Source organism: Anopheles stephensi, chromosome 2, assembly GCF_013141755.1.
Source record: "Anopheles stephensi strain Indian chromosome 2, UCI_ANSTEP_V1.0, whole genome shotgun sequence".
Lineage (NCBI taxonomy): Eukaryota > Metazoa > Arthropoda > Insecta > Diptera > Culicidae > Anopheles > Anopheles stephensi.
In genome coordinates this window covers 85,883,689-85,899,177 of record NC_050202.1, presented here as the reverse complement: position 1 = coordinate 85,899,177, position 15,489 = coordinate 85,883,689, and the positions used below count along the sequence as shown (strand labels likewise).

General features: G+C 46.2%; 1 protein-coding gene across 4 annotated transcripts in view; it reads left to right on the top strand.

Moving 5' to 3' along the window:
- The window catches only part of LOC118504934 (hemicentin-1-like), an 88,953-nt gene extending 76,893 nt beyond the window's left edge, over positions 1-12,060 (top strand). For 3 of the 4 annotated variants that reach the window (XM_036040028.1, XM_036040029.1, XM_036040030.1), the window contains exons 7-11: positions 1,912-2,009; positions 2,545-2,925; positions 3,805-4,013; positions 5,378-5,436; positions 5,806-12,060. In XM_036040028.1, the coding sequence (XP_035895921.1) occupies positions 1,912-2,009; positions 2,545-2,925; positions 3,805-4,013; positions 5,378-5,436; positions 5,806-5,936 (878 nt within the window). In that variant the 3' untranslated portion in view covers positions 5,937-12,060. The remainder of the gene's footprint in view (positions 1-1,911; positions 2,010-2,544; positions 2,926-3,804; positions 4,014-5,377; positions 5,437-5,805) is intronic. The other variant, XM_036040031.1, reaches the window with a different exon arrangement.
- Positions 12,061-15,489: the final 3,429 nt, after the last annotated feature.

Below are 15,489 nucleotides of genomic sequence, written 5' to 3'. Positions count from 1 at the left end.
CTAAATTACTCCCCTTTGTTTTGTGGTGCAAATTCTATCGATCAGAAATCAGAAACAATTAGAAAAATTCGCTCTTCATATTTGCTTTTCATTTACTTTACAAATAAGCGCCCCTTTCTCGCATCATCAAACGCGCCACTTTAAACGCAATCTACACAGAAAATCCTTACGCACGAGCCTGCCCGATTTGTTATTGGCCGACAAATCACTTCCTAGTCAAATAAAATTAACATTTATTCAACCCGTATAAGGGGCCCGTGCTTGACTTTACCGGTTAGTTTTTCAGGAATAAAACTAAATTTATCGCCACCGAGCGTCGACAAAACGTCGAAATGGAGAACGAAGCAAAAGAAAAGAAAAAAAAACACCTCCATTCACGCTTGGCATTGATCCAACATGGCTTCCAACATCCGGCCCCTTACCCTTTAAAGCACCCGGCCTTCATCGGTCAAACCGAGCGGCGTCTTTATTTCACCCTACCACGCACTTCCTGTTCCAGCTTAACGTACTCTCTAATTATAATGCTCCGCTTTCTTTTCGGGCCATTTTCTCCCGGAAAAGGATTTACAATGGGCGTGGTTTGCCTCGTCTTTGCCTTTTCGGGGATTCTTTTTGCCATCTGCTTGCGTATCACACTACCGAAAGCTCTGGGCTGGGAAAGATATAAATTTAAAGGGTGCAAATAAACCAACAGAAGAATCGCATCCACCGTAGGTGGGTGGAAAATAGGCGCCGAAAGCCGAGAACAAGTCTATTACCTTTAGGGTGGAGCATAAAATTATGCTATTTCCTATTCGTATTACTCACGACCGACATCGCTCATAGTGAAACTATTCGCCCGTCCACAGCACGGTGAAAAACAAAACGGTCGTTTTTCCTTTTGTTTGCAAGTTTTTTTGTGACCGGGACTTTGAGGTTAGTATACCACCCCCGCGAGAGAGCGAGTGTGTCGAACGCTCACACGCGCGAGCGTACATGTCGAACATGTGAACATACCCTCGAGCGAAACTTATTGACCACGCTCATTGTGAAAACCTGAGCCAGGCAGTCCCGCCGGGGGGGTCGGTCCAGGATGGTCGGAGGTGGGGCCAACTTTTACGAGCATTAGCCACCGTCTGTTAATGGGCAACTAACACTCCCGCACTTCCCCAATACGCCTGCGGTTTTCCGTTCCGACCCGTCCCGGAGGTTTTAGTTTCGGCCAATTAGCCACGAGATGGCTCGTATTTCCCCGGGCTAAATGTGAGGAAAACCCTGCAGTGCGGGAAGTGTCCGGGGGAGTTGCGAGCGGCATCATTTGACATTTGACTTCCTGATGATGCCACTTCCCGGTATTGCCGCACGAACTTCCGGGAAACTTTTGACCAACGGGTCGCACTAGGCTACGTTTGAATTTGAAGTACGCAATGGCCACAAGGCTTCACAGCCGCACAGTGAAGTGCAGTACATTCGAAGTTTAGAATTAATTTAATTATACACCAGTGGTGAGGTTGATTGTTTCCACTCTCCCTTTTCCCCACCCGCACCCTACCTTTCTCGCCCACCAAAGCGGATGGAAGTTTCTTATCGTGCCAGGGTACTTCAAAACCTTCCCACTAGCCATTTGCATTTTCGTGCATTAAATTCAATTTTCTTACTCAACTGTGTTTTGCGGTGTGTGTTGGCGTGTGAAGCAGTAGAACTTCCACTGCGGAAACCAACATAAAGCTGCCGCTTAATGCTTCATAAAACGGACGAAAACGGGGCTGTGGTCCGGGACATGTTTGTTTACATGGGAACTTTTTGGCGGGCCCACGAACCATTTTCGATTCCACACACTGGACTGCTGATTGCTAAACTGGACGCCTTTCAATGGTCTTTTAATGTCGTTTTTCTTCCTCCTATTCCTCTCTCTCCCTCTCTTACTTCCAGATCCACCTGAGATAAGCGTCGAGAATCCGATCGTGTACTCGGGCGAGGGCCAGGAGGCGATGCTCGTGTGTATCGTGCACGGTGAATCTCAGCCGGAAGTAAGTAGTTTTCCCGTGCAGTTCATTGCGTCGCTAAGTGCTTAGACGTTCGCTTTTTTTTCTTTCTGTTCCTGGCCAACGGGCCTCGGTTAAAGTTATAGTGCTTGTTTTTTTGTGCCGTTAACTAGCTTACACGGTTTTCGGGCATTAACTCTTATCGGTAGGATTTATTATTTCCTTTCATTTATGCTTCGGAAAATGAGGTTTTTCATGCTTGTTTACCTAACCGGGAGCGGGGAGCGAGTAAAACGAAGCATGCAATCAGGATTAACGTATTCATGTTTCAGTACGTGATACTACTTCCTTTATCCATTTGTTTTCCTTTCATCTTTTTATTTGCATTTTAAACGTTGCTCTTGCTTGACTGCCTTTAATTGCGCTCCATAACGCTAGCTAAACAACTGTTTTTACTATTTTTACTTTTTCCAACTCTTCTTCTTCCACCGCCTTTCTTTGCTATCTCTTTCTCTCTTTCTCTCTCTCTTCTCTCTCTCTTTTGCCACTCGTTTCAAACCATATGCTTTCTACCACGCTGAAGGTACTGTGGCACAAGGACACGATGCAGATCGACCAGACGGAGCGGCACGTGATCGAGAACCGGGGCGCCCGCCACACGCTCATCATCCGGAAGGTGCACCCGCAGGACTTTGGCAACTACTCGTGCATCGCGGACAACCAGCTCGGCAAGACGCGCAAAACGGTCACGCTGACGGGCAAACCGAAGGTGGCCGTCTTCCGGTCCGTGCCAAACAGCCAGTGGAAGGACAAGTACAACATTTCCTGGATCGTCGATTCACATTCGCCGATCGAGGAGTTCAAGCTGTACTACCGGCAGGTGGACGGTGAAACGCTGCAAACGCAGGACGGCATCTTTCTCGACAGCCGGAAAATGCACCACAGCTACGCGGGTGATAATGTACGTATACTGTTCGGGGAGTTGGTTCGTTGTTCCATAGTTTCGGATTGACGGATGAGTATCGATCGAAGCGATGCCAACTCGATTGCCTACCTTCAGGCGGTTTGACTGGTCGTCTAAGTAGTTCAGCTGTCAAATTCAATCATACTGTCATCATAAACATCACTTCAATTCGCTTTCCAATCGTTATCGGATTGGGTTCGACGCGCTCTCTGCACCTCTCCGCGGATTGTGGGGTCAAATTTGTTTTACGCTTTTATTGAAGATGTCATTTTCCGTAGGCCCGACACCGCCCCTCAGCTTCATCAAACCATTTTTCCATTTTTCGCAGCAACAAAGACATGGCAAGTGGAAGAATTAATTCAATCCCATCTGGTTCATTCGTTTTCTCGTTCTCGGTGCTCCATTGTGTGTGTGTGTGTGGTGTCACATTCATCATTCCGGGGGGATCTTCCCGTTTCGGAACTGGGGAACCTGTAATGCTGGAACCGAAACGGCTGCTGTGCACGTGAACCGTTCCATCCTGTTCGGTTGGTTTCGGATCCCGGTACCGTATCGAATGGAAATTTGCTGCACGCGCTGGCACCTTCCACCCGTGGAACCATGTACAACAATACACACATCCACACACGAATCGACAAAAAATGCCACCTCCATGACAACCTTCATCTGGCACCATCAAATCCCACAATTTGTACACGGAATACCAATCCAAAACGATGTCATTTCGGCACGTTGTGGTCTCCGTCGTGTGCTGTGGCAAAACCCGCCCCGGATGACTACCGCACGGACCAACGGACAAAAACGAATGCAACGACCATCAACAACAAAAAAATGCGCACTCCATCCCCAATAACGGCCAACCTTTACGCTCGGCAGATGCTAGACTACAACCGGAAAATCAACTCGTACGATAGCTACTCGTACAACAATGGCTACCACAATCTGCACCACAAGTGGTCCAAGACGGACTGGCGGGACATTGTGCTGCCGGCCTTTCCCTACTCCCACCACTACACCCAGGGCATGAGCTACCTGATACGGGGTCTCGAGCCGGACCAGCAGTACGAAGCACGGGTTCAATCCAGGTAATTATTGATGAGTGATCATCCAGATTTCTAGCCCACCTTCCCAACCGGTTAGCTCCTTCGGGACACTACAACCGGTTCCGGAACCAAGCTCAGGGATGCGATGCTCTATGTCGCCCAGCAGGAAGAAATCCTCTCTACGAGATTCTGTCTCTTCCTTGTGACCACCCCTATGCCACCACTACCCAGTAAGAAGGGCGCATGATTTGGAGCTTTGGCTTTTATAATCCGATTCGTGCAAGCATGATCCACAGCGGGTGGGAACATTCGATATGGGACAAAATTAATGGTTTCTGCTTTCAGACAGCCCCAAAACACGATACGCTGTCTTCTGAGTCACCTCTTTACTGCTCCAAGCTGGATGAGTTTTAAACTTGGGCTTTTCCAGGACACAAGAAGTGACTACGAAAAAGAAACGGAAGTACACAATTGAACACAGAACATCACTGTGTGCTCGGGAACAACGTGATCCAATGATCCTGTCGATATAAAGCCGCACTAGACCGGGTTTGTCGCTAGAGGGAGCTAGAAATTCATCAAACAGAAAATCCAATCTTGTCATACGGAAAAACAGTAAGCTTTGGGAGGAACAGTTCACTTCCCTCGGCCCGATTTTGCTCCCCACCGGATTGTCGGGAGCGCAACCAGTAGTCATATCATTTTTGCGTTGGAGGCTTCGTATTAACTTCTTAAGCTGCAGGGCATCATTTCGTGTCCATCTGATCGAATGACAAAACCCGCACACACACGCACACTCATGCATACTTTGGGGGGGAGCAATACACACAAAGATGCTAATCTTCTTACGCCCCAGGTCAAAGCCCAGCTTGCAGCTGCGAAGCTTCGAAGATTGGATGTTCTTCATGTGAATAAAATTGATTGCTTCTAATCGATTTTTAATAATGGCGTCACCCCTGTGGGACTTTGATCGATCGCAATGGCACTCCGTTCTCGTGTCCGGGAAGCGATGCAGATGCGAATTCTAGGTTTCGGTCTCTGCACTCGGCTAGAATGTCTTACCCATGTCTTCCCGTTACGGAGCCTTGCCGTCGCTTAGCTCCCGTGAGACACATCGCTCCGATACCGCTTAAGCGGATCAGCCCGAGCTCGACACGGTGGACGTTCGGGCAGACATATTCTTAAATTGAAATTTAAATTAAATTTATTTTAATCAACTCATCCACCGGTCTGTCTTTTCCATTCTGCTATTTCATTTTCGCCGCTGATGAAACGATTTGCTGCCGTGATTAAAATCATTATCCTTCGGGAAAAAACCGTCTGCCCGGAACGGCTCCGTCTGTGGTGGACATCCGATGGCAACGCTCGGTGCATCCCGTGGTACGGTTGTGGCAACGCAACGACAGGAACCGGTACGGTTGGAGTGACTTTTCCGAGAGCTTTCTGTTCACCACGTCAAACACAGGTAAGTGGATTGAGTAATTTGTTGCTGCGTAGCCAAACACCCTTTACCCAGAGACCGCTTTACCGCTGAAGATGTTTGCCGACAAGGAAGGAGGAACTTTCCGATGAAGACGAAACGAGCCGAAATGCGAAAAACGTGGCTCAAGTGTTTACTGTATGCTTCAGCGAGTTTGATTACGGCCAATGTGCCGCACGCCGAGTGTTTGTTGATCTGTTTGGCTGTATTTTTCGGTAAACACACCACTTGGTTCGAGGTTGAATACCTTCCCAAGATCGGCAACTGCTCTTCTTCGCACACAGTCTCCCAATATTAAAGTTTAATTAATGCGCCACTGTTGATGGAACCTTTGCCTTTCTGGTCTACTTGCAGATACTGAGATACGTGATCTGAGTGTCACACACTACAGCTCGTCCAGGGCGTCGGTCCTGTTTGCCAGTGAAATACGATCGCTGCTAGGCGCCCTGCTGCTGGTCACCGTTTGCCGTTTGGTAAGCTTTTGAAGTTGACCCTTCCGCTAATTTACGTACATAGGAAAGAATGCACCCGTGAGGTTCTTGGTAGCGTTACAGCTAAGTTACATTATCAGAGGCACATTCTGGATATGTTGAATTGTACATTATCAGACACACACAAAAAACTTCCGATCGAGAGTTTTACTATAATTTAATTGTGCCACACGCATTGGCTCCATTTTGTATTCATAATGTGTAAAAAAAACAAGCGACTATTTATTTTTGTACCCCCAAAAAACGTATCAAGGCTCAAACCGAACCGAGCGCAACAGCCTGAAAGTAAAACAACGCTGAAGCTCTAGTTAAAGGCAGGTAAAACCAAACCAACAAAAAACAGCAAACCCCGAACGCTGCTTGAAATTGATTAAGCTGGAAGGACTATATTTTTTGATGAAATTTAATTTACTCTGATAAAATAAACAACCACTCAAATTAAACCTCGTGGCTACCGACCGGGACGAAGATGGCAATTTCAGCAATTACGAGTACTGCGACGACGACGACGATGATGATGCCAATGATGATGCTCGTGCTGATGATCATGGTGACGATCGCGGTCACAACCTCACACTTGCCCACTGTGTCGCCGTTGCACGCAGGTGGTCATAATTTATTACCATTAACCTCCACTGGGACACACACACACAGAAACGGATGGCTTGTGTGCGCGAGACAACAAAGGAAAGCAAAGGAGCAAATGTGGGGGGAAACTCACCACCACCACCACCACCATCAAAAACACCCAAAAAATGAGCGGATGCGTTTCGGTATCGAATGAAAAATTCAACACACAAAAAGCACTCCAAAAAATAACAAAACCTCGAGTGATTCGAGCGACTGTGGCGGGGGAGAAAATGAAAGCGAAGCAAATAAGAGGTAGAAAACAATTCAAGCCATTTTGCCGCTATGAAGAAAAGTGTGGAGCAAAAATTAAATTAATTTAATTGAAATCACACACCATTGTGCTGCCGGGTGTGCTGTGCTTCCCCCGGAGGTGAACGAGCTTCGATGCTTTTATTTTGAGCCATCAGAACATTTCCAACCCGGTGACGCTGTCAGTTGAGATGTTTTTCAGCAAAAAGCTTATTTTGCTTGTAGTTTGAACCCTTCTAAAAGTTAATGCAGCAATCGATTATGGGAAAGCGTATGGGGGCGGTGAACGTAATAAAAATGTCATCGATCATTTGCAACAGCCATCAAAAAAGCTCGTCATTACACAGTTAAATGAGTAACGGTTTGGTAACGCTTCTATTCAGCGCTGTCAGTGCTGCCAGCGCTGCATACATTCCGGCGTTCAATTAAGAGAATGATGCATTCCAGCCATTGTTATGCTTTGACATAATTTCTAAGCCTTGACCCGTGGTCGGTCAATAATAGGATCCGTCAACCGATTGTAATAGCGTCCTCTCCCCAACCACATTATACATTTAAAATGCTTTCCCAAACTAGCTTTGACCGACACTCGTGCGGGTGAGCTGAACCCATTATAAACTTATGAATATGGAAACGGTTCCCTATCTGGTCCACGCCGCTAGTTGCCGCTGGCGTAGAACCGCTTCCGATGGGCCGGGATGAGTCCGGGCAGCTTCACCCGTAACACCGACAAACAGAAGCATATTTAGTGGCGGGCAATTAAAGGTGTGTAAAATGCAATTATTCCAATAACAAGCCCGCATTGAATGGGTGACACCGCAGGACCGAAACGGGCATTGCGCCCTAAAACTATACTCCGCTTAAATATGCATTCCTCTAGCGCTGGACCGCAGCTACACCACACCACACGCCGATGCGTTGAGCGTGGGGGTAGATTTTGTAATTAAATTTTCAAACGAACCTCAATACTCCTTTGTTACGAAGCCCCAAGACTCAGCAGAGAGCAGGACGGCGTTGGTATCCTTCGCGAGGTTTGGGGCTGGCGAACGGATTCCTCCAGCTGTGTACTGCAATTGTGGCGCGCTGGCTGGACATTACTTTTATCGTGCTGCATGGAAATAACCGTCCTCCAAACGAGCGTCCTATTCAACGGCGGACCGGTCAGTGGCATAATTGGGAAAATGGGAACTTTATGACGGTGCGGCATTTGGAGTCGTAAAAACAAATCGGGAGGAAAAATTATTCGGACGAGGGATTCCTTTTTTACTTCACCCCATTTTTCTGTGAACTCTAATGAACTTACAAAGCTGGGTTTAAAGTTGCGACTTACATGCTAAACTCCACACAGTTTAAAGACTTCAGCAATCGTTCATTCGAAGGTGTTGATTGCACACGATTGCTGTCAGAAACGTCATAATAAGATTAAAAATCGTTTTCAAATTAAAATATGACGTCTTTCCGTTGGAGATGTATTCCTATGGCCTCAATAAAAGTCTTCAGGAAAGAATCCTGACAGCTTACTCAACACCGGTCAGCAGCTGTTCGTTGCTATAGCTCCCTAATGAAATCCTAGCCAAGCTCATGCTCTCATCTGGAAGTCAAACAAAACCAACGCTCGCACACACATACATAAACAAAAGCTCATGCGGCTCGAAAGTTTTGCAACCTTTCTTTACGACCCCAACTTACAAATGCATGTTCCGTTCCAACCCGGGGTGTTGGAAAAGTTGCCCGGAAAGTTTTTGCTCCTGCACGTCCCGTCGTCGTTTGATGAGGTGAAGTTCGGCTCGGTTGATAGGAACATGTTCCGCTCTCCATATCGGTTCGCAAGCAACAGGCCGATACCGAACGGTTTTTGCAGCTTAACCAAGACACGACAGCCGACAGCGGATTGACTTCCGCCGTGCCTGTTCCGGTTGCGGTTTTCTTCACGTTCAGCGCGCTTTATCTTCGCTCGCAAAACCTTCAGGCTTTCTGACGAGTGGCCCACATTGATTAGAGCACAGGAAAAACCTCTGTGCGGAGGGGAAGGGAGGTATAACGAAAACTTCTTGCAAGCTTCGCCCAATATTCCAGAGACCCTCGCTCATCAGAGCAACAGCTCCCATGGGTGGTCTTCATTCCGTTGAAGGCAAGCAAACAAAACAGGACCAAACATTACGAGAATTGTGAGCAGAAAAAGCAGGGAGAATACGAAAACTTCATCCACTTCTAATCCGCACCGGGTTTTCATTTCTGCTCGACCACAAAACAATGCCTAAGCGTGCGGCTAACGGGGGGTTTCGAGTTGTTTTGCACGAAAAACCACCAACTGAGTGAAAAGCGTCCCGGTGGGCATCGTCTTGGTTGAAACCAACCTGCAGAAGCTTATCTGCCCGCCGTAGTAGTGATATGAGGCAAACCATCATCGGCTGCAGCCATCATCGTCGCAAGCGTAGTCGTAAGGAACGCGAAGAATGCGAAGAAAAAACCCACAATCGAGCGCAGCAGCATCGAAGAAAAGCTAATGTTTCTTTCCGGGGAAACTTTTCAAAGATGCAGTTTTGCGTTCTACACTTCCGACCGGTACGCCATTTTCGAGCCAGTTCGGGGGAAAATTGTTGGTAAAGTATTTCGTTCGTTTGGTAGGAATGGAGGAAGAACACAGTAAAGAGTCGGAAATTGGTATCGTTTTGTTTTCACGTACGTCTGAGTTTATCTTGGTTGGTGGCGTTGCTCGCGAGGTGAGTGCACACGCCGTCACACTTATTGTAAATATATATACACGTGAATGTGCTACAGAATATGTCCCATATTTCGATCGGAGCAGCAGGCTTGGCCCACAACTTTCTGTGGCCGAAAACAATGCACAACGGTGCAAAGGAATGCGAGCCAGCCAGGAAGTCCTAACCAGGCTGTCTAACAAAGGCAAAGAAGCGGGAAGTTTAGCAAGGCAGATGGGAAATGGGAATTGTAGTTGAAGCGAGAGCGGCACGAGACATAGTTTAAAGAAAATTAGGAAAAATGAATTTGTTGTAAGCAGTGTTTCCCACTCACTCCTCACTCGCCATCCTCTCCCATGCATCCCCCTGTTCTGTACATTTTTGCCTAGCGCCTTAGATGTGTATCCGTCTGTGTTGATCATGCTTGACCATTTCCCGTTGCTAGAGGGAGAGACCCAGAGTAAGTAATGTTAATATTTGTGAAGATTCTTTATTTACTCGAGAATGTGGATTGAGTTCTAGTGCAGGTGCGTATAGATTAAATAGGTTAAAAAGAGTATCCTTCCTATCCTTCGATGTCCTGTCAAACTTCGATGCAACGTGATCGGTGAATCCTGCTCTATCCTGAACGCGAGCCCATAAAAAAAGACATCCTCCCTTTTACTGCTTCTTGAGCGAAAAAGGGCCGAGCGTATTATGTAAATGTTTAGATTAAAGATGCAAACACTCACACACAAACACACAAAAAGAACCCCTAAGACGGAAGACACTGATACTAGCAAGCGACGCTCGAACTAGAAAGGAGACCGTCGCATCGCTGCTGCAGATGTTTCCGTGTAGTATAAGCCATCGTACGAGAGTGCCGATCCGCATTTCTTAAATCAGATACTCCTGAGTGTATTTAGTGTGTGTAAAGCAGGTGTGGTGCAATGTTGGTAGCTTAACCATTGTGTCACCCATCCTCATCTCATCTGCATCATCACCATCACATAACAACGAGATTTATGAAGAAAACAAGACTCAATCATCGGGCGCCTAGATTAGATTCGTGCAACCGTAAAACCAAAACCCACACACAAAAAAGTCGATGGATTGCCTCTCTACTCTCGACATCTTTCTCTTCGGAAATCACAGAACACCGCCAGATAGAGGGAACGAGCGGAGCCATTTCATTTTCCCGCTGGGATGGGGAATCATACTATGTATGGCACGGTGGCAACAAACAAAACGAGACACACCGTACAGAAAACGATATGGTAGCAAGATAATAGGGCGCAACTAAACGAACAAACCTAGAGACAGAAGAGAAAAAGAAACACAAAGCAAGAATCTATAAGAAGGAAAATGATACAAAACTCTTTATATGATGACTTATACTTTTTATGATAACTATTTAAAATAAAGCGACAGCATGTGAAAAGTAAGAGCCACATTAAAATAAGACAGAAGGAAACAAAATTTCACCGAGAAGGATAAACGGTAAAAAACACACGTAAAACAGATAAGTAAAGAATACACAAGTAGCAACAAAAAAGGGAAAAAACTGGTCAACTTCTAGATGCACTTTTTGTATATATCTACACACACATACACACACTCACCCATGCAACACAGGCCAGAAGTATCCTAAGTACGAGATGATCAAAAGCATAATGCCACGCATGGGTGAGGGGGTTGGCAGACACCGATATTAGATGTACCGCTCGTGGAAATCGTAGAATTCGGAGATATATTCTGCGTATATTTGCAAAAGCTTATCGAATGTGTCGAATAGATTATTCAACAACAGCAACACAGGCGGAGAAAAACGTTACACTGATAACTGCTGATTCAATCTGAACCCAACATCCGTGTGCGAGCAAACCGATGGCACAGAGATGTATTTTGTCTTTGGCCGAGTAATGGGAAGCTACATATGCAAACCATCGTAAAACATAGCGACAGAGCTCCGTTTCGATATTCGCACACACACGTACACGTACCCAACACAACAATGCACAGGTGTAGAGGTTAAGACAAACCCCCAAGCAAAGCAAGAACAACCACTGCAAGACAAGCTCAAGCAAGGTAATGGGAAGGCACAGTGTACTGGTGGTACTGTATATGTAAAACAGGACACAGCCACAGAAAAAAACTTTACTCCGTGTAGACCTTCCACTACGGATGACACACTATTCAACAAATCAAATGCAAATCATACCGCAATGCCAAAACGCGCATGAGATAAAAGCATGAGGAGAGAAAGGAACAAATATTATCCCAGCACAGAACAAAAGAGATAACTGGGATTTACTCTGGTGCGCAGAAAAACAAGAAACATAACAGGATTGATGAAACATTTGTCAAAAAATGAATCGTAAACATAGAGCAAAACAAAAGCCGAACTAAAACCGCACGTGGGCACAAAGACCCGCGAGAAAAGACAGCGAACCCTTATTGTGTAAAACAGACAGAAAACAAAGAACACACACACAAACCTACACACTTTGTCCAGCAGATGAAATAAAGTAAATTCAATAAAAACTAATAAAAACGAACCTTTGTGTTGTGATTTTTTAAATATTTATTTATTTATTTATTAAATATGACGGTCCGATGCCGTATTGTCACCACCGCATGTGGTGACTGTGAATTACATTCACGCAGAAAACAATTAACAAAATTAACTAGGCATTTCCTCCTAGTTATTTGCCATATCCCGGGCATGCTCGGTTGTGACGGAAGATGGGTGGTTGTTGTCCATTTCTATTGGGTGGGTGTGTGTGTGTTGTAGGTTTTTTGGTCCGGTTCTATTGCTGTGGCTATGGATTCGATGGGGGTTGGTTCGCTCCGGTTGACTATTGAAGTGTGTGATGTGGGTCTGGACTGAAACAAACAAGCACAGTTATTTGTACAGTACAAACATGAATTTTTCTGCGTGCAATGTTCTCCAAGTAGCCCAGCCATGACACATTCTATGATCGACCAAGTCAACATCGGACTCAAAAGCGATCGGCGGATTCCATCTCGCAACAGCTGGAATGATTCCACTGTTTACGAGGCTGTACCCGCCGACCACTCCCGAGCCCAGCGCCAACACAGGTGGACCCGCCGTATCGAAGCTGGGCCAACTTGCAGCACACTGCTACAGACGAAAAAGCCTGCCTCCTTTTACGGCAGTATGGACATCGCCCTCGAATTATATAGCCCGGTCAACGCAATACCCGTTGCACTAAATAAAACACTTACCACAAAGACAACACAACATATAACAAGAGGAGTGGCGGATGTGGATTGGAAGGATAATAGGGATGCGGAATCAAAGGATAAGACCGTTGTCTCTGGCGAATCGATAGATGAGCCTCATGTAGGCGAGGTCCCTAGTTGCCAACACTTCTCTTATTTCTATACCCGGTCGTCTGCCGATGCTCTCGACTGCGCTTAACAAGGAGGGTCTTGCAGTTTCAAACTCCACGCAGGACCACAGAAGGTGATCCACATCGTGAAATCCGTTACCGCAGCCACACACCTTCGTCTGAGCCAGAGTTATACGCTGCAGATGAGCGTTCAACGCGAAATGATTCGACATAAGTCGAGACATCATGCGTATGAACGCCCGGTCTACAGAGAGCCCACCGAACCAAGGCCGCAGGGACACTTGCGGAGAGATCGAGAAAAGGAATCGCCCGAGATCATCTGCCTCCCACATGCTCTGCCAGCGAGACAGGAAAAGTTGCTGTGGTAGGCGAAGAAACTCTCGGGCCGAGATCGGACGGTCGTACAATGCGCCTTGTTGGACGCCTGTTTTGGCCAGTGAGTCTGCCTTCTCGTTGCCGGGAATTCCACAATGAGAAGGTACCCAAATTAGCGAAATCCTGAACGCCTTGTCGAACATTGAGCCAAGCAATTCTATGATTTTAATGACCAGGAAATCCTGACTCTTAACAGCCTTCGGGGATCTTAGTGCTTCAATAGCGCTAAGGCTATCTGTAAAAATGAAGTACTGATCCGAAGGTCTCGCTGCTATAATCAATAGTGCGTACAAGATTGCGGCTAGTTCTGCGGTGTAGACACTACACGGCTCCCGCAATTTGAAAAATGCTTCGGCGGACTCACTAAAAACGCCGAAGCCGGTGCCTTCCTTAGAAGATGATCCATCAGTGTAATACTGGCTACTTTGGTCTAAATGGCCATACTTATCCCTGAAAATGCCCGGAACTACCATCAGGCGAAGATCATTCGGTATGGTCTTAATTTCCTCGTGCAACGAGGAATCTGTTGTTAAAAGGGAACTGTAGGTCTCAGGAAGGGCAGCACGGTTTAATGCCTGTGGAGCGCTAGGATGCACTTGTAGGGCAACAAAATCTTCGTAGATTTTCAAGATCTTGCTCTTAGAACCTGTCTCTAGAAGCGCTTTAAAATTTTCTTCGATCAAGGGATTTGATACTGAAGAACGGACTAAAAGGCGAAGCGACAGCATTTCAAAACGTAGTTTTAGCGGCATCACTCCGGTCATCACTTCTAGGGACATGTTGTGTGTTGATTTCATGCTCCCTAGTGCGAGTCTAAGACAACGATACTGTAGCCTCTCTAGCTTGAGGATATGCGTGTTGGATGCCCAATGAAAGCATATGCTTCCATATTCCAACACGGATAGTACCGTTGTCTTATACAGTCGTAGGACGTCTGATGGATGTGCGCCCCACCAGAATCCTGTGACTGTCCTTAGAAAGTTGATTCTTTTACTGCATTTTTGCACCAGATGGGTGATATGTGTACTCCAGTTTAGCCTTGAATTGAACCAAACACCAAGGTATCGAAAATTGTCGGTAGTTGATATCTTTTCACCGTACAAAAAGACATCAATTTTCGGGTCAAATAGTCTTTTCTCCCTGTTTTTTGTCGTGTCGCTGAAGGGAGAAAAGACTACCATCTCAGTTTTCTTTGCAGAGAGCTTGATACCAAGGTTTTCAGACCACTCGGCAAGATTGTCCAAAGTGGTTTGTAAAGCCAGTTGGATTTCGGCGGCGTCCCTGCTTGCAAAAGATATGACGCCGTCGTCTGCTAATTGTCTAATGCTGCAGTTCGGAGCTAGGCAAGAATCTATTTCACTGACATAGAAGTTATATAGCAGGGGGCTCAAGCAGGACCCTTGTGCTAGTCCATGGAAACTGGTCCGCTTTAGTTGCACATGACCATTGTTGAAACTCATAGCTTTTTCCGACAAAAGGTTGAACAGAAAGTTGTTCAACTTTGGACCCAGCCCCACATTTTCTAATTTTTGACTCAGCTTGTATGGTGATACTGAGTCAAATGCCCCCTGTATATCCAGGAAAATAGATCCCATGTTCTGCTTGCGTGCACGAGCAAGCTCTATTTCTGTTACCAGAAGGGCTAAGCAGTCATTAGTACCCCTGGCTTTACGAAAACCAAACTGGGTATTCGAGAGAAGGTTGTTTGATTCCAACCATTCTTCTAACCGAAAAAGAATCATTCTTTCAAGGAGTTTCCTCAGACACGACAGTAACGATATTGGCCGATAAGAATCGTGTCTTGATGGCGGTTTGCCAGGCTTCAAGATAGTGACAACTTTCACCTCTCTCCACTCTTGCGGAACGCTGTTGACCTCCAACATATTGTTGAAAATACTTAACAGACGCCTTCTCCCTATGTCGGGCAGATTTTGAAGCAATTTGCTACTAATCTGATCCAGACCCGGGGAGGAATTTTTGCTTGATAAGAGAGCAAGTGATAGCTCTACCATTGTGAACGGTGAATCCATCCTAGGGTCACTACCAGGCGCATGTTGTGTAAAACTTTGCGCAGGAACGAAATCGGGGCAAAGCTTGTGGGCAAATTCATACAGCCACTCGCCAGAAAAGCTTTCGCTCTCATTGATGTTGTTGCTGTTTCGCATCCTTCTAGCCATTCTCCAAAGCGAATTAAGTGAAGTGGTGGGGTTTAGATTATTGACGTATCTACGCCAA